Source organism: Notolepis coatsorum (genome assembly GCF_963971535.1).
Source record: "Notolepis coatsorum genome assembly, chromosome: 11".
NCBI lineage: Eukaryota > Metazoa > Chordata > Actinopteri > Aulopiformes > Paralepididae > Notolepis > Notolepis coatsorum.
In genome coordinates this window covers 54472128-54498666 of record NC_140175.1, presented here as the reverse complement: position 1 = coordinate 54498666, position 26539 = coordinate 54472128, and the positions used below count along the sequence as shown (strand labels likewise).

At 41.7% G+C, this 26539-nt stretch overlaps 1 protein-coding gene across 1 annotated transcript in view; it reads right to left on the bottom strand.

Annotated features, from left to right (window-relative positions):
• LOC311237130 (protein phosphatase Slingshot homolog 1-like) overlaps positions 1–26539 on the bottom strand; it is a gene marked incomplete at its 5' end in the record, with an annotated part of 85171 nt that overhangs the window by 12765 nt on the left and 45867 nt on the right. The window contains 7 exon segments of the mRNA XM_084324936.1: positions 2337–2465; positions 3084–3177; positions 3734–3928; positions 17952–18017; positions 20085–20153; positions 21311–21432; positions 25341–25405. Coding sequence (XP_084181062.1) covers positions 2337–2465; positions 3084–3177; positions 3734–3928; positions 17952–18017; positions 20085–20153; positions 21311–21432; positions 25341–25405 — 740 coding nt within the window.

Here is a 26539-nt window from a genome sequence, read left to right as displayed (position 1 = left end):
TGTATATGTGACCTTTATTTTGAAAACCGTGTCGCTGTGTTGCGACGCAACCATGTTTATGTTTGCGCTTTTGACAGTGAAATGTTCAGTTCAACTTAACGGAACATAGGCCAATCTCGATTACTTTCTTTATCTGGGAACACCCATGGCCAAATTCAGCCACGCCCCATTTTGCGTGACATCCTGGCTCTACTAGTCTAAACTCAGCCGGAGTTTGTTGTTGAAAGGTAGGTGATGTGAAATTATACTTATTTTAGAGTATATATATCAAATTTCACGAGTATTCATCTATTTAGTCATCTAAAGACTATTAGATATGAATGTATGTACCAGTAAGAAGTTGGAATATTTAGAATGTGTTTTGGGCGAAGTTTTTTTCCAAGTACGGTTAGCTCTATAATTGTTGTCCGTTAACTCCCTAGTTGCCCCAAGATAACGTCAAATAGTTTGGCTATGTTGCTATCCATATAGGCAGTGTTATGTCTGACGAAAATGGATAAATACATTGTAATCTTAAGCAGAGATCTAACTTTGTCTGACGTGATGAACGAAGGGACGCAGAAATATTATAAGAAAGAAAGATGTAGTGTGAAAAATTGTGATTTTGAGTGTTTTTTAACTAACGTTATCCTTTTATATGTGATTGTATAGTTTCAATTTCCCTTGTGTTATAGAACCAAGCATTATACAGCGTTATGAAAACTTCGTGTTTCCTTTTGATTATCATTTAATAACATGTATCTCCTCTGTTAGCTCGAAGGAAAGACGCTAATCAAAAAGGTTTAATGGACCTGTATGAGGCCATAGCTCTTACGGTGGGACTTTGATTGTTTATAGAAGAGGAATATAGATAGATAGAATGTAATACTATGCAAAACGAGAAATAAACAGTGATTTTACCAGCAGTAAGTTGCAAGCCACTTTCATATATGGGGAAGCGTGACAATTATTAGTATTACCTTTAGGGATGTCCCGATCAGAAAATCGGGATACATTCTTTTTATTTAATTTTTTTATTTATTTATTTATTGTCACACAGAGCAGAAGAATTTGCCAAAACAAATGCATTTCCTTTTATTTACACCGTCGCACTACAGTGAAAATAGCAGACCTCACAACGTGTCGCTCCCGCAACACCGGCAGGTCCACCTGATTACTCGGAGCAGCTAGACAAAATGTCATAAGTTTGGAAGCATTTTAAAATTGAAACCGAAGCCAGTCCAATAGCCAGTTGCAATGTTTGCAAGGCGGACGTTCCGCATGGAGGAAAGAACAGCTGCGTTCAACACGACCAATCTAATACGTCACGTTATGTGACTAGAGCGAGCAAAGGAATGGGGGACTCTGTGGCTGGTGCTTTGCCATACAGCTGTATTGATTGCAATGCCTCGCTTGAATGAAGAACGTTCACCTGGATAACGTCAACATTCGCTTTGTGAGGATTATTCGTCTGCGTTTCAGACCAAAATGGAGCAAATCATTACGTAAGTCGAACACTGAATGTATACTAATGTGCAAACAGATTGAAACTTTGAATATTTCTCGTATGGTGAATGTAATGTGAGCCGCCGTGCTCGACTGGGGCTATTGAGGCAACAGAGGGGCTTGTCTCGCTTCGCCAGTTTCTGACAAAAATGCGTCAAATTGGTTACTAATGTGAAAGATCGGATCGGGAAAGATCGGTATCGGCAGATACTCAAAATCACATGATCGGGAGCAAAAAAATGCAATCGGGACATCCCCAATTACCTTATTTGCATATTGTCTCAGAGAGAGAGATAGAGAGATAGATAGAGATAGAGAGATAGATAAAACAAATTAGAAAAACAATTCACATTTTATACATACAATTTTTGTACATAATTGAAACAATGTTAGCTCACAATCCTGTGCTTTGTCAGTCACATGCAAGTAATGTTACCCAAACAAATTGTGTGGCAAAAAAAGAAAAACACACACAATGGCAGCTAATGTAGATAGAGAAATAATCATCAGTTGTTCACATTGGCCCAGTTTTGGTCATCGGACCGATACAATCAATAAAATAAATCACAATCACCAGCCGATATATGTTTGCAGATATATATCTGCCCAGTTTTGCTCATCGGACCGATACAATAATATGAAAAAAATCACTATCATCGGCCAATACCGATAATGTCTCCGATATACAGTATGGTGCATCCCTTGTCAGAATGCAATGTAGAAGTAGTGTGAGCGCATGTTAAGTCAATAGAAGGAGGCAATCAGAACTAGAAAGACACAGCTTCACTCTAGGTGGTGCAAACTGAGCATAATCTAGGACAGCTACCAAAAGGAAATAACTTGGTGCTGACCAGGTAGAGGTGGTCAAAGATTAGAGTGGCCTTGTCCATCTGACCCAGGATCAGCAGCATCTCGTTGTCAATGAACTCCTTGTACTCCTTCAGGTTGCAGCCCATGTGCTGCTCCAGTTCATTACGAATCTGAGGGAGGATCAACGCATACAATTTTGTTAATTAAAATTGTATTAACCTGTATTCAGTGGGAGGTTGACTAGGGACACTTGCTCTCAACTCCCTTTTCACTGACCTCTTTAGAAGTAATGTTCTCAACTCCCTGCTTCACTGACCTCTTTAGAAATAACATTTACATTTAGTAACTTAGCTGACACTTTTATCCAAAGCGACTTACAAGTTCTGTACGACAAGTCATCAGGAAGGGCAACTCTATCAGCTGAGTAACAATGTTCATCAAAGTGTTGAGTGCTACAGTGTAGGTTAGTATATTAGGACAAGTGCATGACAGTAAGGTTAGTTAGGGTTAGAATTATTATAATTTTTTCCCCCATTTCAGATAATGGTTGAAGAAGTGCGTCTTTAGTCGACAGAGAAATATTGGACGGGTTTCGGCTGTCCTAACTGTAGTGGGAAGTTCATTCCACCATTGTGGCAATAACGTTCTCAACTCCCTGCTTCACTGACCTCTTTAGAAGTAACGTCCTCAACTCCCTGCTTCACTGACCTCTTTAGAAGTAACGTCCTCAACTCCCTGCTTCACTGACCTCTTTAGAAGTAACGTCCTCAACTCCCTGCTTCACTGACCTCTTTAGAAGTAACGTTCTCCAGGTCTTGGAACATCATGATGTTGCGCAGCTTGGCTTTGATCTGGCACTCTGTTCGCTCCCGCTCCGTTGGCCTGAACACGATACAACAATACATTCAACTTTCTGGTTTTATTTTATCTAAACAAATAAAAATGATATAGCACTGTATATTATGAATCACTTCTCAGTATATCCCACAGGTCTGACCAAAATGTTATCAACTGGACTGCTTCGAGTTGGCTACAGCTCTGCTGGCTGCAATTCAGTCCAACATGGAAATAGCCAAAGAATGTCCTAAAAAGCAGCCTGATGTCTCTTTTATTTTTTTTATACATTTTTTTTTAACTCTGAAGTTATTCTGAAATTATATTCTGTATTTTTGTTAACATTCTTTGTTTGTTGCACAACAGTTCGCTCATTTGTGTTCTAATTAATGGTCAAAATTGTTTAAAATGTTTAATGTTTATGTTTAAAAATAAAAAATTATCCTCTAAGGATGGGGAACATATTTCTCATAACTAAACAGGAGCTGATAAACTGGAAAGCATTTTGAGTTTCCAATACTGCCTTCAGCCGGGATAGGAACTGGTAACTGGGACTAAATCAATGGAATAATTGAACGTAGAAGCAAATTTGTGAGGGTCTGACCGGTCCACAAACATGCCAGGGGAGTCTGGCCGGGTGGTCTCCAGGTCTGTCATAGTGTTCCACTCGTTGACGCAGCTCTGCTCCGAGGTGATGCAGCTCTCATAGAAGCCCAGCCAGGTGAGAGCCATGCCCCCGGGGAAGTAGTTATACCTGCGGGACACCTCACATGCCTTATGGAGGACCTGCAGGGCCGACCTGGAGGACAGGGAGGACATCAGTCAGGACATCAGGGCTGGGGCAAAATATCCAACAAGACTTTGTACGTTTATTTTATTCTGGGGTCCACTCACTGTACATAAGAAAAAAACTATCCAGTGTATAAACACAAAATGAACAGTAAATCCCCACAACCACCTATCAACACTAAAAGAAAACCGACCCATACAACAAAATTACTACACCATTTCTAATAGAGTGCAATACTGGCAGGAAGGCGTAGGCGGCGGTATTTGCCCTTTTGCGGGCTCAGACCCATTCCCAATGATAACATCAGGCTGGATGGATGAAAATGAATGGATATAGCTAATAAAAGAAATAACGATTAAAACCGACTTTACTCGTGATTGGCGCTGATCGGTTGGCGAGTTAACCCGACTTTACTCGTGACTGGCGTTGAATGAGTTAATGTAGAAATAAATTGTTTCCATTTACCATAGATAACAAACTCAAAAGTTGGATTAACTAGTAAACAGTGTGCAGTATGGTTCAATTCAGTACATACTGTCAGTAGACTGTATGACAGTAATCATTGTGCAGTATCAGTGAATGTATTTCTATTAGTGTTGATTGTGGGTCTAATAATTGTAGTTAGTGGGATTTATAGACCTCCATCAGCTCCAAGCCCATGTGAACTCCAAGCCCACGTGACTGAACTCAAACTAGAAAGAAACAGACTAAGAAATGACGTAAACTCCATGATAAAAATTGCAAAAAAAAAGCCGTCATCAATGACAAAACTGAGGAAAACAAAAATAAACCACGTGAACTTTGGAAATTACTCAATAATCAACTAGGCTGCAGTAAAAAACTTAAAACCAGGTTCTCAAACATAAACATAAAGACGGACAACACGCTCATCACAGACAAGCTGGATGTAGCCATTTACTTAAACACTTTCTTCACAAACATAGCCACAACACTGGTAAACAAACTACCCTCCCACTCAGGGCAGTATAGGGTAGAACACATAGTAGCATACTACAAGAACCTAGGCGTCCACAAAGACGACTTCAAACTGGAAATGGTAACTACAGATGAGGTACTCAAAAAACTGAGCGCCCTCCAACCGAACAAGGCCACTGGCCATGACAACATCCCCTCCAAATTCCTCAGCAGCCGCCATCACCCCAGTCATCACACACATAATAAACCTCTCCATAAAACAGGGACACGTCCCCAAGGACTTCAAAATTGCGAGAGTAACACCCCTGCACAAAAAGGGCAGCAAATTAGACCCAGGCAACTACCGCCCTGTTTCTATCCTTACATCCATCTCGAAAGTCATGGAAAAAATAGTACTGTATACGAACAGGTCGAAAAGTACCTCGCGTAAAAAAATCTAATCTACGAATTCCAATCTGGCTTCAGAACATCCCACTCCACTGACACATGCCTTCTCTATTTGAACGACCACATCAAGCAAGAGGTGGACGCGGGCAAATACTGCGGCATGGTCATGCTGGACCTACAAAAGGCCTTCGACACTGTCAATCACACCATTCTGATTGACAAGCTAAAAGCAATTGGTTTTGATAGTCTATCAGTGAGCTGGATACAATCCTACATGGAGGGGAGAGAACAGATGGTGGAGGTAAACAGTACCCTACCCCCCCCTCACAGTGAGCTGTGGTGTTCCACAAGGAAGCATACTAGGACCGCTACTGTTCCTAATTTATGCAAATGACATGTCGTCAGCTTGTGACTGCAACTTGTTCCTATTTGCGGATGACTCAGCCCTGCTGGTCTCTGACAAGAACAAGTTACAGGTTGAAAAAACCCTCAGCTCGGACCTAGGCAAAATCTGCATATGGCTCGCCGACAACAAACTATCATTACACATGGGCAAAACAGAGTCCATTCTCTTCGGTTCAAATAACAAACTCAGCAAGACCGACGGCTTCTCAGTTACAGTGGGTGACAATATTGTCACAAGGAAAGATGAAATTACCTACCTGGGTTCCATCCTAGAGGCTAATCTTTCCTGTGACAAAATGGCATCCAATGTAATAAAAAAAGTCAACCAACAAACTCGATTCTTGTACCGGATCTCCTCTCTGATAAACAAGAATACCCTGAAGCCTCTGGCAGGAGCACTCATTCAAGGGTACTACGACTATGCTTGCACCTCATGGTACCAAAGCACCTCAAAGGCACTAAAAACCAAATTACAAACATCTCAAAACAAACTAGTCAGACTACTGCTTGACCTGACTCCTAGAACCCACCTCACCCCTGCCCACTTTGACAACCTAGAATGGCTTAGAGTAGACGACAGAGTACAGCAACTTGCAATGGGCCTGGTCTACATTACAAGACCAAGGTACCCATGTACATGTCAAAATACTTCCCAAAGGTCAGTGAATACCACGATCACAACACCAGAGGGAGCTCCACAAATCATGTTAAACCCAGATTCGGCTCAAACAAGGGACTAAACACGTTTCGCAATTATGCCACATCAATGTGGAACGCCCTACCCAAAGCTGTAAAGGAATGTGAATCACTACCCACTTTCAAAAACACTCAAAGAACACCTACGGGAGACTGCAATTCGAAACTGGCCCCTACAAATGTCCTAACCCAGTTGTACAGTAAATGACCAAGTATGGCTTTGTCAGTATTCCAATGTACAGTGTCCCCCCCCCCCCCTGCCCAACCCCCCCCCCCCACCTCCAATGTACAACATGTATGCCTCAGATTATTTAAATGTTATATTATTTATCTTCTAACCTTAATTTATTGCAGCTGATCACTGATCCGACCAGGCCTAATCTGAAGAACCCCTTAAGGTCAACCTTAATTGATTGAATATTTTCTAATAAGAGATCAAATCACTGCATGTGGTGTTTTTAACTTTGGTATTAGTGATCACTGTCCTATTGTGTGTATACTGTACCTGACACACATTTGAGGACTTCATCTAAGATTTTTGTTGAGGAGAAATGTAAGTAATTCTAATGAGCAAGCGTTCCTTTTTTACCTTTATAATAGTGATTGTATTCTACTGTACATCTGCTATTCCAGGTTTTTCTTTTCTTTTCTTTTACAAATAGTTTCCTGTTGGTGGTAAATAAACACGCACCTCTTTTTTTTTTTTTATCAAATTTTTTATTATTATTCACATGAAACAAGACAACACATTAACCACAATCACAGTACATAGAACTTCACAAGAAAATAACAAAAACAATAATAATAATACAGACTAACAATTATACAGACAAGAGAAAAGAAAACAGAGTTCAACCTTCTAAATTTAATTCCATTCCAAGGGGTACTATCTAATAAATGGTCTTTCCCAGTGTTCAGCCCCGATTCCCGGCCGTGTGACCCTATATTAATAAAACGTACATCTCCAATCCACCACAAGGACCATTTTTTGAGAACACGACCCGAAAACAGAGCAATGAACCTTCATGAAAAAACAAAAACCTGTAGAGGTGTTCCATAGACTCACAGAGACCGTGTAAAAGTGGCCAAACAGTGAAGAAATAGTTAAATAGCTGCCCCCCCATAATATCCCCAGCTAAACTCAAGATGACAAGACAAAAGACAAGACAGACAAAACATTTCCTCCTCCCCCTCCCAAGAGACCGCCGGACTCACCCGAACACGCACCTCAACCCCGCTCAGCCGCACACTGCGGTCTTTACCTTCTCAGCTGCTGCGAACCATAGGTCAATTCCAGCCTGCCCCACCCCAATCACCCGGGCTGTGGATATCTCAAGATAAATCACATCCAATAGAGTTAGGGACCAGTTAATCATTGTAAGCTTCTCAGGCTCCTTCCATCTCATTGCTATTAGCTTCTTCGCTGCTGTGACGCCCGCTAGGACAACCCTTTTCAGTTGTACGGTAGTGTCGTTATATCGTTCAGGAGTAGCGTAACAGCTGTGAATGGGATAGTTAGGCCACACAGATCTGAAAGTTTGTCCGTTATTGACCTCCAGAAGCGGGCCACTGGTGGGCAATCCCAATACATATGCATATAAGTGCCAGTGGCCTTTTGAGAGCACAAAGTGCACCGAGAGTCGGTTATCAGTCCCATAGCATATAGCTTCATAGGTGTAAGATAGGTCCTATGAATATAATTAAAATTAATTTGCTGGTGATTGGGGTTGCGGGAAGATAATGCCACATTTGCCCACACATCATCCCAGTCAAACTCGGGGTCCAACTCCGGGATATCCACACGCCAGATTGTATCCAATGATAAATTTGTATACGTGGATTGAATTAAGAGCGTATAAAAGTCGGAGACAAACCCTCTGGATGTCGTCCTGTCCACTATGAGCCTGAGGAAGGGGTGTGGGTGCAAGGCCTGAGCCCACGGTACGCCATGCGCCCTCAGTGCTGACCTTAGTTGAAGGTAAAGAAAGAAGGACTCGCCGGGAAGATCATAAAATTCTCTTAAGTCCTGAAACGCACGGAGGCCGTTCTTATCATAAATATCCTCCAGAGTATGCACTCCCCTCCTTTGCCATTGAGGAATATTAACCGGCTTGTGTCCTACAAGTAATTGCTGGTTATTAAAAATTGGAGAGTCCAGGTGCCATGGGCATTTAACCCCACACGACCTCTGTACATTACGCCACGTTTGGATCACGTGAGTTATGATCGGTCCATACCTCAGCCGGCATTTCGAAATAGAGACAGTGGAGTACACTACATCCTGCAATCTTAGCGGAGATACCGCCGCCGCTTCTAAGGAGCGCCACGATACGGCCTCTACAGGGTCTAGCCAGCACATCAGAGGTCTCAGTGAAAAGGACCAGAAATAAAGTTTAAAATCAGGGATTGCGAGGCCCCCATCTTGTTTTCTAAGTTGAGTAGTAGCCCTTTTGATTCTCGGGCGTTTGTTATTCCAAATAAACTTAGATACCATCGATTGTACCTTGCGCCAGTGGTCTATTGGAGGGGGCAGGGGGAGCATTGAGCTAATAAAATGTATCCTAGGCAGGATGTTCATTTTGATTATGGAAGCCCGGGCTTGTAAGGAGTTAGGAAGGGACGACCACCTGTCTAGATCCTGGCGTATTTTATCATAAGTACCCGTGAAGTTGTACTTAGTAGTTTGGTTCAGCGTGGGGAATATCTCTATGCCCAAGTATTTAAAATGTTCTACTATGGGGATATCAGCTGGTAGTCGTACCGCCTTGGCCAGATCATTAAGAGGTAGGCAGGCTGATTTGTTCCAGTTAATCTTAAAACCTGACAATTTACCAAAGTCGTCGATTATCCTCAATAATTTTGTGGCCGACCGGGAGGGGTCGTCCATGAAAATCAGCAGGTCATCCGCATAGAGAGCAATTTTGTGTGGAGTATTGTTGACCATTATGGGGACGATGTCCTCCGATTGCCTAATAAATTGGGCCAAAGGTTCGAGGGAAAGCGCGAACAGTCCCGGGCTCAGAGGGCAACCCTGTCTAGAAGATCTGGAGACTGGAAAGAGTGTGGAACAGTTTTTGCCTGTCAGTATCATCGCAGACAGCGAGGCATACAGGACTTTAATCATATGAATAAAACTCTTTCCAAGACCCATGACCTCAAGTACCTTCCACAAGTATGACCACTCAAGTCTGTCAAACGCCTTCATGGCATCCAAAGACAGAACTGTGGATGGAATTGTATTGTCTTTACTGTTATCGATTACATGCAACAGCCTCCTAAGATTATCTGCAGCCAGACGCTCCGGGATAAAACCAGTTTGATCGCAGTGTACCAATACAGACATAAATCTCTGCAGGCGACGGGCCAGCACCTTGGCAAACACCTTTAAATCGGCCCGAGAAGACTCAAGGGTCTATAGCTACCACAATCATTGGGATCTTTGTCCTTCTTGAGAAGTAAAGAAATCAACGCCATATTGACATCTCTTGAGAACTCCCCTTGTTCGATAGCGTAATTGATCATATCGAGCATCAATGGACCCAGTTGGTCCCAGAAAGCTAAATACACTTCGGGTGGAATACCATCCCAGCCTGGTGCCTTACCCCTCTGCATTTCAACAATCGTCTCCCTCAATTCTACGAGAGTAATCGGTCTCCCCAGTTCCTTGGCCTCTTCCTCAGAAATGTGGGGTATCTCAAGCCCGCCAATGAACGATTCAAATTTAGAGTCATCAAGATTACCCTCTGAGCTATATAACTGTGAGTAAAACTCTTTAAAAGTGTCATTGATCTTTTTCGAATCAGTAGTGACTGCACCCTGGCTCGTCCTAATCGAGGGGATATCCGAGAAATGATCATTTGAGCGTATTTTCATTGCCAATAGATGGCTAGGTCTGGAGCCGTGAAAATAGTAATTTTGTCTTGTCCTATGTATCAAGAACTCAGACTGTTGTTTAAGTTGTTAAACTCAGACTGTTGTTTTTTTGACTATCTTACGTTGTGTGTTTAGTCGTTCATTATAGTTAGTTTGCAAGGATGCGTATAGGTCCGCATATAATGATTCCAGTCCTTCTAGCTTTTTTGACCGGGATTTTCGCAAATTGGAGGCAAATAGTGTGACATGACCCCTGATAAATCCTTTCAATGCGTTCCACAGGACCCTAGGGTCTTCTACTGTGCCAACGGTGATCTGCAAAAATTCAGCTAGTTTACTCCTGAACTCAGAACAGAAGTCATCGTTCTTTAGCAAGGTCGAATTAAAACGCCATCTGGGAGCTCTTGCGGAGAGCCTGCCAAAGGTTGCCGTAAGGAAAATCCCCTTGTGGTCTGAGAGAGCCAAGGGAACCAATGAGACATCGAAACTATCAAACATATTAGGGGACGCGAATGCATAGTCAATTCGAGAGAAGCTTTTGTGTCTGGCTGACAGGTGAGAGTAATCTTTGAGGGTGGGGTTGCATAAGCGCCAAAGGTCTGTGAGCCCCGTGTCTTTGGCCCACATCCTAAGGCCCGTTTTTGGTCGCTCGTTTCAGAGGGCCCGGACCTATCCATCTCCGCATCCCAGCACGCATTAAAATCGCCACCCACAATGAGAGCGTATCCATTAAGTTCCAACATATTCTTCGTGATTGTATTATAGAACGCTGAATCAAATGTGTTAGGAGCATACAATGCTATTATAGCCATCTTCCTATGCAAGAATTCAACTTTTGCTATAGTAATCCTTCCCTCCGTGTCCGACCATACATCCAAGATTTTGATATCAAGGTTACGTCTTGTAACTATGACTACTCCTTTCGTCTTATCATCGGCTGAGGATGAGGAGATAACGTGATATTGCCGATTTGCCAGTCTTGACACGTCACCTACCAATAAATGCGTCTCACTAAGGAGAGCAAGGTCAATATTTCTCCTCTTCAATAGCCAAAGGACACTGGCACGCTTGTGTGGGGCGTTAAGCCCTCCTGCGTTCCAAATTAAAATATTCAATTTAGCCATGGTCGAGCTTGTATAAATGCGTAGAGAACATACCAGTGCAGCCAGGCTGAGTACAGAGGTGCTGATCCCGGCGGGCCCGGACGGTCAATCCCAGGAGTTCAGAGGAGGAACAATTACACACATATAAGACAACAGTACATAAAACACATAAAAATACCACCCCAGCTACAACCCCCCCTCCTTCTACTCTAAACCCTAACCCCCCCGTCCTATTATAAGGCCCCCTATACCCACTCTCCAATCCCCACCCTATGCCCCATCCCCTGAGGATGGTCATCTTCCTATCACTTCCCACTAGAGACATGGATCAATAAGACGCTCCCCACTCCAACCCCCCTCTAGATAAACCCCTGAGTAAACCCCCACTAGTCCAATAAACACAAATAATAATAAAAATAAAATTCAATAAAGATATCGGTCGAAACCCACCTGAGCCCTGGCCCCAACATGAGACAACCATAATGGTAAAAATAGCCATTATTAAATAATAACTCCACATCAACCTGTAGCCAACTATTTCCGACTCTGCGCTTCAACGTCGCATTGTTATAGCCTAAAAGGGTATAGGAAAATTCAAAACAAAATTAAATTAAAGCATCCCAGCCGATAGTCTAAGGCAGGATCGGGTCACAGGTTAATTGTGCAAAATTGTGTGAACAATGTCAATTAAACAATGACAAAAAAAGGAAGGGAAAAAAAGGGTTATGGTCAAAGTGCACCCCTTTAGCTGTCCCTCTGATCAGGCACAACGGCTGAAATGACATAACCTATGTAAGAATAGAATTAAACACATTCATTAATTAATCCGGGGATGGTAATAAGCAACACCTGACACCACCTGTTATCATACATTGTTTCAATAAAGATATCGGTCGGAGCAGTTAGTCCAAGGTAGGATCGAATCACAGTTAAATTGCTCATTCAAATGCCATTAAAACAGCGACAATAATTATTATATAATTACTCAGCATCAACCCTGTAACCATCTACCTTGGAGTCTGCATATCGCTGCTGTCGGGACAAAACCTCATAACTCCATTTATTTATTTATTTTTTTATTATATAAATCAACTCCGTAGATCATCCTCCATATGTGTGTGTGGGTTTTACAAAGTTTAAACAATGGGAAAGCATTAAACCGATCATCTGTCTAAACCTCCTAACTCTATTCACCCTCAAATCTGTGTTAGTTTTTTTCATCTGCTGAAAAGTTGGGTTTTTGGAGTTATGAGGTTTTGTCCCGACAGCAGCGATATTAATGTCGCAACGTTATAGCATAAATGGATCACGGAAAATTCAAAACAAAATTGAGGCAAATCAGCAGTTAGTCCAAGGTAGAATCGGATCACATTTAAATCGCGCATACAGATGACATAAAAACAGCGACAATAAGAAAGAAAAAAGAAAAAGAAAAAAGGAAAAAAGGGTAATGGCTAAAGTGCAGGCCATATAACCATATAGCCATGAAGTGCAAGCCATACCCGACCCAACCTGTTATCATATATTGTATATGCATATTCAACCGACCTTGGCTTCTACTATGGATCCCAAAGCCCAAAACAACCTGGATATAAAAATAAAAGCATACCAGAAGTTAGTTAGGGATTCGATCGCTCTTGAATTGTGCAAACCAATGTCCCTTTGAACAGCAACAGCAACCAAAATACGTAACCATTAACGGGTCTCGAATGTCTCAGCGCAGACTATAGACGAAGCCCGCTGGCCAGCCCGAGGCTAGCGCGTAAGCTAGTGATGAATCCGGATAGCACGTTAGCCTATTATGTACATTGTTCAGCTAGCTCGTTAGCTTCCAAAGAGGCGATACACAAGTATGACCATGAGGTCAGCCTTAGCAAGTAACAGAAGTCATTGGGAAGCCCCGCTAGTTGGATGGGCATTGGGCAGTTAGCATGTCTGGGCATGACAGCAAGTATTTGTGAATAGTCGGCCTAATCAATGTATATAGGCCCGAACCGCCAAGTCACTCACCCGCCATAGATATCAAGCAACAGACTCGGGTATCTCCGCGAGATATTCCTTCGCTTTAGCCAACGACCAAAACAAACGCTGACCACCGACCTTCTCCAACACAGATAATTTCGCGGGAGCGAATAACGTGGGCCTCAGGCCTAGTTTCCATAGCTTAGTCAGGACCACCTTGTATTCGCCTCTCTGTGCTTGAACCTCCGGTGTAAAGTCTTCGAAAATGGCCACTTTGTGATCGCCAAGCCTCAGATTACCCCTTCTGGTACGAGCCGACCGCATGATGAGTTCTCTCTGCTGGAGTCTGTTCAGCTTGACTATGATGGGCCTCGGCTCTTTGTTCACGCCGGGAGAAAACCTGCCCGCTCTGTAGGCCGACTCACAGATAGGAGGCGAAGGGAGGACGTCCGTCCCTAGTATTTTCTGCAGCAGTTCGGGCACGGTCTCAGAGAGACGGCCTTCACCGCTGGTCTCCGGTACTCCAACAATCCTGACGTTGTGGCGTCTATCCCGGGACTGCATCTCCTCCATTGCCGACTGTAGTTTGTTGACTTCAGCCTGCCTAGCCAGCAGGGCGGATTCGAGACCCGCCATCTTCTCGCACTGTAATGATACCTCCGTCGTTAGCGTGGCTAGTTCGTTAGCATTAGCCGAGGAGACAGCGTGCATCGTCTCCATCTTGTCTGTCAGCGGTACTACCGCCAGCCGTATTTCTTCTGATATCTCACGACGGAGGCTGACACAAAAATCCGCCAACACTTTCTTCTGTGCTTCAGCGATGCGTGTCTCAGAGTCTGCGTGTAGCTTGGTCATGACCAAGAGCACAGCTTCGCTTAACTCCCCGACAACGGGCGACGGTGCGGCCAGGCCCGGCGGTGATGGTTTGCTAGTTGGGGCAGTCATGGCTCTGGTTTCCACCCCCGTCATCGTAGAAAGTCGAAAAAAGTCGATGAATGTATGCTAAACACGACGACCTAGCAAACAGATAAAAACAAATAAAAATAAAATAAAGACTAATGGGGAGAAACGTATATTCAGCACGGTAGAAGGGAGCTCATGTGAAACACGTCTACTCCATGATCGCTCAGCTCCGCCTCCATAAACATGCACCTCTTACGAATTTAGAGTATAAAATAGATCCAGCCTTTGGTTCACTTCTAAACTGGCATCCCTGTTCTTGTCTATAAACAGGGCATGGTCTCTTGCTAGACATACTAATGAGGCTTCACACTCATTTTGTGAATTGTGAATTATTTTTTAAATCTGTGTATTATTTGAATGTGATTACTAGCACCAACTCTAATCCATTTAAATTCTGGAAGGTGGTAAAAGCTAATAGTAGCAATTCACCTGCCTCTTTACCTTCTCAGGTCAAATTTGCTGACTGTTTATTGTATCATCAATGTGACATTTGCTCTGCCTCGCCATTTTGCTGCAGCTGGCCACATTTTTGAGGATGAGGATCTTGGAATTCCTGCTACAAATATTGATAATCTGTTTACTGAGCAGGTTCATGTACCTAGTCCTACTCCTAATCCCAGTTTTCTATTTGTTCTGTGTCTTCCAGTGTGGTGCTTGGAGCTCTCCATTGATCCTGAAATCCACTGGTGAAGATAATTTGGATCCTTTTTTCCTTCAGCTCTCTGCTCCATTAATTGACTCCATTAATAATTTATATTCTTAATCTGTCTACTTCATCTGATCCTTTCATTGCATAAGGGTGGAGATAAGAGTGATCCTAATAATTATAGACCAATATCTAGGTTGTCTTGTTTGGCCAAAATTATGGAATCTATTGTAAACTGTCAACTAAAAAGATTTTCTCTCAAGACATTCTATTTTATCTTTGCACCAATCTGGATTTAGAGCTAACCACAGCACTATCTCAGCCATCACTTTGGTTACAGATAATATTGTTACTGCTATAGATTTAAGAAAACACTGGGGTGCCCTTTTCCTAGATCTGTCTAAGGCTTTTGATACAGTTGACCATTCTCTGCACCTGAATAGATTAAGTAGTATTGGCCTAGATGAAAATGCTTGTAACTGGTTTCAACATTATTTATCTGATAGATTTCAATGTGTGAAATCAAGGTGTGATAACAAAAGGTGTTCCACATGGGTACATTTTAGGTCCTGTGTTTTTTACTATTTATATTAATGATATTGTTTCCTCAGTTAGTGGTTGTCAAATTCATCTTTATGCTGATGATACTATTTTGTATTGTGTTGCTGACTCTTTGTAATTAGTTATTGAACGATTGAAACTTTATTTTAATGCCATACAAGATGCACTTGTTAAACAAACTAAGTTTGTACTTAATGAGAACACAACGAAATGCATGTTGTTCTCTAGAACCAGGGACCTTGACCATAATACTCTATGGTCTATAGATAATGGATCGATTATTGAGAGAGTTACAGAGTATAAATATCTCAGCATCTGGCTAGATGAAAAATTTACATTTAGATAGCATAGAGTAAACTACGTCAGAAAATTGGCTTCTTGTATAGGAACAAAACCAGCTTTCCAATGATTAGTAGAAAGAGGATTGTCGAAGCTGTCTATAGACATGCTGCTGCTTCTACTCTTAAATCATTCTGCTCTCAGATTTATTACTGGTGACAGCTATGACACTCACCATTGTTTTCTGTATGATAGGGTTGGTTGGCCCCGTCTTGCAGAGAGGCGTAATAAACATTAGTATTTGTTTATTTTCAAAGCTCTTGTTGGTAAGCAACCCCCTTACAACAACTATGTTGGATTGGAATTCTGGATTCAAACTGGCTCATGTGATTTGCTTATGCCTAAGGTTCCCCCGAGCTTGTTTTAATTTAGGAAAAACTGCTTTCTCTTTTAGTGCTCCATATTCTTGGAACGCCCTTCAATGCACTTTAAAGTTCGATATTCTTCCAACCTTTGGACAATTTATAGCTTTAATTAATAACCATTGTTGTCATTTTGTAATTGCTTTTAGTCAGCTTTTCCCGTTTCCTGTTTTTATCTTATTTTAATTAGATTGTATCGTGCTAATTACTTGTTTTTATCTTTGTTATTCTATCTCTTTTAGTTGTATACTCGACGTCAAAGTGTAAATGAGGGAAACCTCAGTGTCTCTCAGAGTTTAAATAAAGGTTGAATGAATGAATGATAACAATACATTCAAAAGCAGGCCGTTCGCACCCGTTAATGCACTGCAATAGTTTATTTTGTGTTGAGTGAATGAGAGAGCGTGGTTGTTGGGGGGTACCTTGTTATGCAGGACTGCAGCTTCAGCTGACATACTTGCGACATACATCCTCTAAGCGTCATGGCCACTTAGGGATGGCAAACGTTTTGTAGCGAGTGTGTAGAGCAGATGCAGTGTTGAGGTCATAGAGGTATGTGTACTGTTTCTCTAAGTCGTCTCAGTAACGACTGCCGCGGTCTTCATTGGCTGCCTCCAAGTGCTTTTGATGTTTTGCTTTGAAGAGGGCAATCATTGAGATTGTGGGCTGCTCCTCCTCTCACATAATAGTGGTCACAACTTTAACTTGGTTCTTTACTTTGAGATACAACTCACGCATTTGTATGTGAAAGGCTGTCTGCTTGGCATCTTGGCTCTAACATATTTATCATGTCACGAAAGCAACCGCTCTCAATTCCTCTGTTATTTTCACCAGGCCTGTCTTACAAATGTTATCTCCAAATGTTTGATTTGACAGTGCACTGTACCGTGATCAGACTCAATCAGACTCAACGCTCAGTCAGTCTTCCACAGCGGCTTAGTTGAATTAGCAGCAAAGCTTCAGTTAACCGATTTGTAATGTTAGAATCTGGCCAATCGACCGCTTCTGGTACATTTATATAATGTAGACATTACCGCTGATTGCCGATTTGTATACTTGAATCTTTACACCCCTAGAAATACATGTCACCAATATCACTACATTACATGGAACTCAGGCAACACAAAGCAACACAACTGTTTATCGTCAGACAAAACAAACTGGTTGGTCTATGACCGCGGGGTGTTCAAATACTCCCGGTGCATCTATGCACGTTGCACAGAAGCCTTTCACTGAATGTTTACAATGCCCATTTCCCCTCCATGCTGGAAGAGACAACGCAAAACAACGGTTGCTATGTGTTGATCTATGAGAAATACTGTATATCAACAAAAACATAATAATTTACGGTCTTATTACTGGACCCAACCCCCTCCTATGTACAGTTTCCCACCCCGCATTTTCAAGTTGAGGACATAGTAACATTCATGTGGCTGACAGTCAGGGAACCAGCCATACCACCTCTGTACTGCCAATACTGATCCAGAGTCCCTGCCGATACTGATCCAGAGTCTGTTAACTTAACCCATACCAAGTACCGACACTGATTCACTACTTTTACTAATCATTATAGACTTAGACGATCAGTTGTGGGTCATAAGTACTATATATAATTGATATCTAATCCATGGTCCACCATTAGAGAGATCCACCACATTTATCTGTGAAAAAACATAGTCACTTGATTTCTGACATGCTACTCTTGGTATCTGATACCCTGTGTCTTAGTCTGGTATCGGCCTGGTTTCAGATGCCAGTATCGGTACAATTCCAGTCTCTCCAGTCTCCAGTCCACTCACCACATGGCCTGTACTGACACAGGCTTGAAGACATGTGAGCGTCCGGCTGTGATGATACTGAACCCTCTGGATAGAAGAGAAGAAGAAGAGGAGGAGATGGTAGGTTAGATGTAGTCCAGATGGAGAGAGTCCTAGATAAGCGAGGTGTAGGAACACAAACACGGGCTGGGCTAGCTGGGCTGCTGGAGCTATTCAGGATGGCAGGCAGTGGAACATTCCTCCAACACACAGAGAGAGAGAGAGGACCACTTTACCAGCTCAGCAAGAACACAGCCACCACACACAGCCACCACACACAGCCACCACACACACACACACACACACACACACACACACACACACACACACACACACACACACACACACACACACACACACACACACACACACACACACACACACACACACACACACACACACACACACACACCTACACACACACACACACACACACACACACACACACACACACACACTGGTGGGCAGAACAACTCAGAAACAAGGCAGTGATCATAAGTGCTCTTCACACACAGCAGATGTACTGCAGAAATGATGGATTCTGATCCAGCTTCAAATTCTGTGTAAAGTTGATGCACTGATGAAAATAAGCTATGACTGGGTTGAGGTATCACTCTGTACTGGGTTGAGATATCACTCTGTACTGGGTTGAGGTATCACTATGTACTGGGTTGAGATATCACTCTGTACTCGGTTGAGATATCACTCTGTACTGGGTTGAGGTATCACTCTGTACTGGGTTGAGGTATCACTCTGTACTGGGTTGAGGTATCACTCTGTACTGGGTTGAGGTATCACTCTGTACTGGGTTGAGGTATCACTCTGTACTGGGTTGAGATATCACTCTGTACTGGTATTTTTTAAAAGGAACACACCAACATTATGGGAAATGCACTTACCTACGTACTTCCCCAGATTCAGACAAGAAGATACAGTACAGATGTCAAGCTAAATGAGGATAAGACAGAAGTTCTCATAGTGGGGTCTAGTGAGCAGAGAGAATCGATAATAAGTAGACGGGGTAACATGCATGTAGAAGATAACACTGCAGTAAAGAACCTGGGGGTTATTATTGATTCTGAATTGAATTTCAATACACATATTAATCATGTTACGAAGATTGCCTTCTTTCATCTTAGAAATATTGCGCAAAGTAGAGCCCTGGACGATGCAAAAACGCTGATCCACGCTTTTGTTTTCTCTCGGCTTGATTATTGTAATTGACAGATTACAACTTGTCCAAAATGCGGCAGCCAGAATAAAAAAATTAAATAAAGATTATTATTATTATTATTATTATTATTATTATTATTATTAGTAGAAAGCTATCCGGCTGCAAGCTAGCATAGCTTAGCACAAATTAATGGAAGTGGATACGGACCAGCTAGCTGTTGGACAAAAACACCTCTCCCAGAGTTTTAAGATAAGCTAGTGATCCGTATCCACTTCCATTCATTTGTGCTAAGCTAGGCTAGCTACTGAACGCACAGAGAGGAAACTGGTATCTATCTTCTTGTCTGACTCTGGAGAAGACGGTGAGCGCATTTGAACAATTAGTTTGTTTTGTCATAATGGTATATACTTTGTATTGAAATGCTTCTCATAAAAACATAAAGACACGCTCTCTCAGCCATTAGTAGTTTTGAGTAGGGATGTCCGAAATTATCGGCCTACCGGTATTAGCATTAAAACGTAATATCGGAAATTATCGGTATCGGTTAAAAATTATTATTATTATTATTTTTTTACATTTATTTAACCTTTATTTACCCAGGCAAGCAAGTAAGAACACATTTTTATTTTATGTATTGTCAAAAGTATGCATAATGTTGTGTTAATTCCATGACAAGATATATATAATGTTAATTACCTGAAATTATTCCGTTTCTTTGGGGGGGAAACCCAGCATATATCGGTATCGGTTGATATCGGTATCGGAAATTAAGAGTTGGACAATATCGGTATATCGGATATCGGTAAAAAAGCAAACATCGCACATTCCTAGTTTTGAGCCTTGATCATTTGTACTAATCGTTTCTGCAGCCGACTCATGGGGATATTGATTGTCACCTTTATTCTACAAGGAGGAAGTCACGGCAGCAGAGAGACACTCACCCATCGCCATCTAAGTGGATGTTGGTGTCGCTCCACAGAGGCAGCACCATCCCAACAGAACAGCTTTTACTGAGGAGGAGAAGAAACAGTGATGAAATCAACCGTGAAGTCAGTTTCATACTAAAAGCTGTACTATAACTCAGATCAAGTCAGTCAACTGGCTAGTATATCTAATTTTATCACACATTCTGAAAATTACTTCTTTAAAAGGTAGAATCTGCAATGTCGTCAAACAGCAACCTTTCTTTTTGTGTGATGTGTGGCGGTTTAGTAACTTATCATACTCTCCAGATCTCTCTTGGCAGATCAGGTAGCCTGATGTGTGGTCAGCAGTAGCAACCGCTCTCCCGCATAAACAAAGTGCAATACCGGGGCGGCTGGGTAGCGCAGTGGAGAATGCACTTGCCTACCACCGCAGATACTCTGGGATCGAATCCAGCTGTCAGTGGTACCTCCGGCTTGGTCAGTCGTCCCTACTAACACAATTGGCAGTGTTAGCGGGTGGGAAGCTGGTGGGGTATGTGTCCTGGTCGTTGTAAACTGTGGTTCCTACTGGTCGGTCGGGGCGCCTGTTCAGCAGGGAGGGGATCGGGGGGAAATAGTGTGAACCTCCGCACGCGTTACATTCCCCCAGTGAGAGTCCTCGCTGTCAGGTGAAAAGAAGCGGCTGGCTGACTCCACATGTATCGGAGGAGGCATGTGGTAGTTCTACACCCTCCCTAGGCCGACAATGGGGCAATGCGCGCAATGACCAGGAAGGGAATTGGCATAACAACTAAATTGGGATGGGAGCAAAATAAAAAAACTAAAAACTAAAGTGCAATACCAAGCAGGGCTCATTTGAGTTGTCTGTTTGATGCCATTACAGATTCAACCAATATTTTGGACCAAATATTATCCAAATATTATTAAAGAGGTAGTGGGGGGGGGGGGGCAACCACAACAGTGAAGACGTCACCTACACCACAGTGCACCTAAAGCAGGTTTCAGCATTCATTTCTGGGCTTGTACAGACTGAAATGTAGCCCCATTGACTTTACATTCATTTTGTGGCTAACTAGCCAGAGCTGCAGGTATCCAGTTAAAAAAAAGCATGGGTTGTGCTGAGATAGGACTATACCATTCATCAACATCATTGATATGCAGGGAATATGGTTACTAGGGTTACAGAATGAAGGTATTTATCTCCATGACACAACAGAGGAGGAGAGGAGGCTGGTACCTACCTGTCCTTATCGGTGAAGTCCATCCCCAGTAAGATGTTCTCCTCCGTATCCTGGCGACCACTGGTGTAGACCACCACCATGTAGCGAACACGGTCCGACCAGCCACTCTCCAACCTCACAACCTGTAGGAGGGATGGAGACAGGTCCCATCACATCTATTATATATACTATATATACATATATATATATATATATACATATATAATTTCTTTAATTTAAATTTTTTCATTTGTATTATTATTATAATCTTTTTTTACAGCTGATGCTGTGGAGAGAGAGAGCTGAATGAGTCCCAGAGCTATATATAATCCCATATAAATATTATAGCCACCTTTGGTGGGAACAAATGAGACTTGAGCAGGACACACTGTTCACCATTTGCGCTCGACTAAAATTTTTAAATACACATTCAGTAGCGAGTAGTGCATATTACATTTGATATGACATTTTAAAATATTAGAGATATCTATGATTAATCAGCTGATAAACTTGCCACGGCACCCACTTTGGGAACCACTGGTGTAAAGGGATATATTTGTGAGAATGGAGAGAAGCTCCCAATAAGTAGATGTACTGTATCTGAAGAGTACATGTTAGTATATAAAGATAATACAGATACCAGCTGTTCTGAAGAGTACATGTTAGTATATAAAGATAATACAGATACCAGCTGTTCTGAAGTGTACATGTTAGTATATAAAGATAATACAGATACCAGCTGTTCTGAAGAGTACATGTTAGTATATAAAGATAATACAGATACCAGCTGTTCTGAAGAGTACATGTTAGTATATAAAGATAATACAGATACCAGCTGTTCTGAAGAGTACATGTTAATATATAAAGATAATACAGATACCAGCTGTTCTGAAGAGTACATGTTAGTATATAAAGATAATACGGATACCAGCTGTTCTGAAGTGTACATGTTAGTATATAAAGATAATACAGATACCAGCTGTTCTGAACAGTACATGTTAGTAACTTAGTATATGTGAAGAAGATAGTATACTGTAGACACCAGCCGTTCTGAAGAGTACATGTTAGTATATGTGAAGATAGTAGATAGATACCAGCTGTTCTGAAGAGTACATGTTAGTATATGTGAAGATAGTATAGATCAGGGGTGGCCAACCAGTCAGAGACTAAGAGCCACAAAAATTACTGTGGTACCACAAAGAGCCACACCATATACCAGCGTTTCTCAACCTATTTTTTCAGTCACGGCACCCTTCATGTGTTTATAGGTCTCACCCTCTGGCCTCTGAAGTTGCTAATGTCTTTTTTATTTGGGCCTCACAGGGTTAAAAGTACCCTGTGAGACCCACAGTTGCAAAATTACAAAATCACTTTTAGCCATTTAAAAAAATAATGTTTATTTAAAAAATGTTAAAGGGGAACTATTTTACTATTTCTTTCACTATTTGGGCACTTTTACACAATTCCTGTGAGTCTATGGAACACCTAGGTTTTTTTCAAAATAAAATGCATTGTTTTGTATTTCTAATCAAGTACTAAAAACTGCATTTTTCTACCTCAAGATCTTAAGCCGTTTTGAGGCTGGGCTCCAACCACTGTGTGGCCTGGTGCCAACTGCCACATCAACTGCCACATTATTATGCAGCTGAGAAATCTCTGACATCACAGATATGCACATTTTCAGATGACTCAGTTCAGTGAGGGTGAATATTGTGAGAGGAGAATTGGAAGAATTCGCCAATATGAGAATTAGAGACATATATCCTATTAATATAAGTCCACATAGCTAAGAAACAATGGTAAACACTGAAAAAAGCCATTTATAAGATAGTTCCCCTTTAAGCACATGTATAGTCAATTGGTCCTGTTGTTCAGCCTCACAATGCTATTTGATAGTAAATGTGTTTATATGTCCCACCCTCTGGCCTCTGAAGTTGCTAATTTCTTTTTAATTTGGGCCTCACAGGGTTAACCTCTTAAGCCCGAGATATACAGTAAAAGTGTATATTTTCAGCATTACGTTTGTTTACCAATTATTTTAACTGTTATTAGTGAAATATAAGATTATAGAAATCTCAGGGCATTGAGTCGGAAACCGGCGCATATTGACAGGAGGAAGTGGCACAGCCAAAAGTGAGTGTAGTCTTTTGAAGGAAGAGACTCAGGGCTTTCAAATTTCGAAAAACTACCCTACCCAGCTCACACCAGCCCCTGTCAATCATCTGACTTCTGGATTTACTTTTTAATTTCTCTTATTTTTTGGGATTATCTCCCACAAACCTGAACGTTATTGCCATAAAACAGAACGCAGTTAGTTTCTCTACCTTTCTGTGAACGTCTTGCAAAAAACGGTGTTGCAATATGATGAAAAATGGTGGAGAAATTTACATTATAAAAAAGATGGCAGAATTCAGTACTGTATCTACAAAACCTTCTGTTTAATCATCTTCCCTTTATTCATTTGCTTAGATTTTTCAGGTCTGGTCAATTTTAGCATGGTGTTATTTACAGTCAAAGATAAAAAAAAATTTAAATAGAATTGATATTCTCCTTTGGTTCATTACAATTTACTCAAGCCTAGTAACAGACACACTATTTCTGACACTGATCCATATATGTCCCTAGATTCAGATACCAAGAACATGCAAATGGACCATTTAAAAAAAAAATTAAATGTTTATTCTACGTCCTTATGGAATGAGTGACATAAAAAAAAAAAAAAGTAAAATTTTAATTTTTTTATTTTTTATGGATGGAAGAGCCGCACATTGACGGGCAAAGAGCCGCATGCGGCTCGCGAGCCGCGGGTTGGCCACCACTGGTATAGATAGATACCAGCTGTTCTGAAGAGTACATGTTAGTATATGTGAAGATAGTATAGATAGATACCAGCTGTTCTGAAGAGTACATGTTAGTATATGTGAAGATAGTATAGATACCAGCTGTTCTGAAGAGTACATGTTAGTATATGTGAAGATAGTATAGATAGATACCAGCTGTTCTGAAGAGTACATGTTAGTATTATGTGAAGATAGTATAGATAGATACCAGCCGTTCTGAAGAGTACATGTTACTTAGTATATGTGATGAGTACATGTTAGTAGTACACCTTAAAACAATAATTAATAGCCCAGGCTTTTATTTGGTTCAATCACTGAACTCAACCAGCCTATACTGGGACAGGCGTCTATATGGGACAGACCTTTAATAGTTAATATAAGGTTAGAGAGAAATTAGATATTGTTCAGTTGCCCGTCTAGTTCAGCCCTGGACAGCGTGCCCAGCCCACACACCCTCAGAAGCTGCTTTGCATGCTCTGAGGCCTGTCAGCCCACACACCCTCAGAAGCTGCTTTGCATGCTCCGAGGCATGTTTGTCAGCACTGGACAGCGTCCAGAATTTCAGGTCGTAATTTTTTCTCTGTGCTGCCATGGCGATCAGGAAAGCAAATGTGACCAACATCGAATGCAAAACATAAACCGCTTTGCAAGTTGACCAAATCACATCTTTTGACGAACCAGTGCCTAATTGAATCTAAATGTAATCCGATTTGAACCTTGTGAAAAGAAATGGGAAATACAGTATGGTCAAAATATCATATCACAATATTTTGTGATATGATATTGTTAGTATAACAGTAATTAAAGGTATTTAGTTTTCCAGTACGAAAACACTACATGCTACTGACCAGTTTAATGTGAAAACACTACATGCTACAGACCAGTTTAATGTGAAAACACTACATGCTATGATGCTACTGTGACCAGTTTAATGTGAAAACACTACATGCTACTGACCAGTTTAATGTGAAAACACTACATGCTACTGACCAGTTTAATGTGAAAACACTACATGCTACTGACAGTGTAATGTGAAAACACTACATGCTACTGACCAGTTTAATGTGAAAACACTACATGCTATGATGCTACTGACCAGTTTAATGTGAAAACACTACATGCTATGATGCTACTGACCAGTTTAATGTGAAAACACTACATGCTACAGACCAGTTTAATGTGAAAACACTACATGCTATGATGCTACTGACCAGTTTAATGCGGTCTTCTGAGCGCAGGATGTTGATCATCACCTGCAGGTGCTGAGGAAGGTCACCTGAAAGAAGACCATGTATTCAGAATAACACAAGACCATGTATTCAGATCAACACAACAAGACCATGTATTCAGAAAAACACAAGACCATGTATTCAGATCAACACAACAAGACCATGTATTCAGATCAACACAACAATACCATGTATTCAGAATAACACAACAAGACCATGTATTCAGATCAACACAACAAGACCATGTATTCAGATCAACACAACAAGACCATGTATTCAGATCAACACAACAAGACCATGTATTCAGATCAACACAACAAGACCATGTATTCAGATCAACACAACAAGACCATGTATTCAGATCAACACAACAAGACCATGTATTCAGATCAACACAACAAGAAAACCATGTATTCAGAATACACAAGAAGACCATGTATTCAGAATACACAAGAATACCATGTATTCAGAATAACACAAAGTCCCCCTGGCATCTGTAGGACATTACTAGACTCAAATAGTTTGACACATACAGTAGAAGCAGGTAAGATCTCCCTAATGGAGAAAAAATTTATTCTATCACACATTTTTGTCCGATGACCACAAAGGGTCTATATACTGTTCAGTAAGAGCAGCAGTACTGAAAGTTTAGGACTCTGAATGGATAGTGTATCCCTGATGTGAACTCACAGGGAGGGACACAGCTACAGGGTTTTATGCAAACTGACAACACCAGATTCCTGAGACAGATGAAAGATTCTCCTTTAGACAAGCATCATTGTGGCGCCTGACACTTATCACAGAATCACACTGCTTCTACCGACTCACTTACAAACCTGCACAGCCTGGGAAAGAAGGAGAGGGGAGGTGAAGAGAGGAGAGGAGGGATGAGGAGAGAGGAGGAGGGGTGAGGAGAGGAGGGGTGAGGAGAGGATAGGGGGGGTGAGGAGAGGATAGGGGTGAGGAGAGGATAGGAGGGGTGAGGAGAGGATAGGGGTGAGGAGAGGATAGGAGGGGAGAGGAGGATTGAGGAGAGAGGAGGAGGGGTGAGGAGAGGATAGGAGAGGATAGGAGGGGTGAGGAGAGGATAGGAGGGGAGAGGAAGGTTGAGGAGAGAGGAGGAGGGGTGAGGAGAGGATAGGAGAGGATAGGAGGGGTGAGGAGAGAATAGGAGGGGAGAG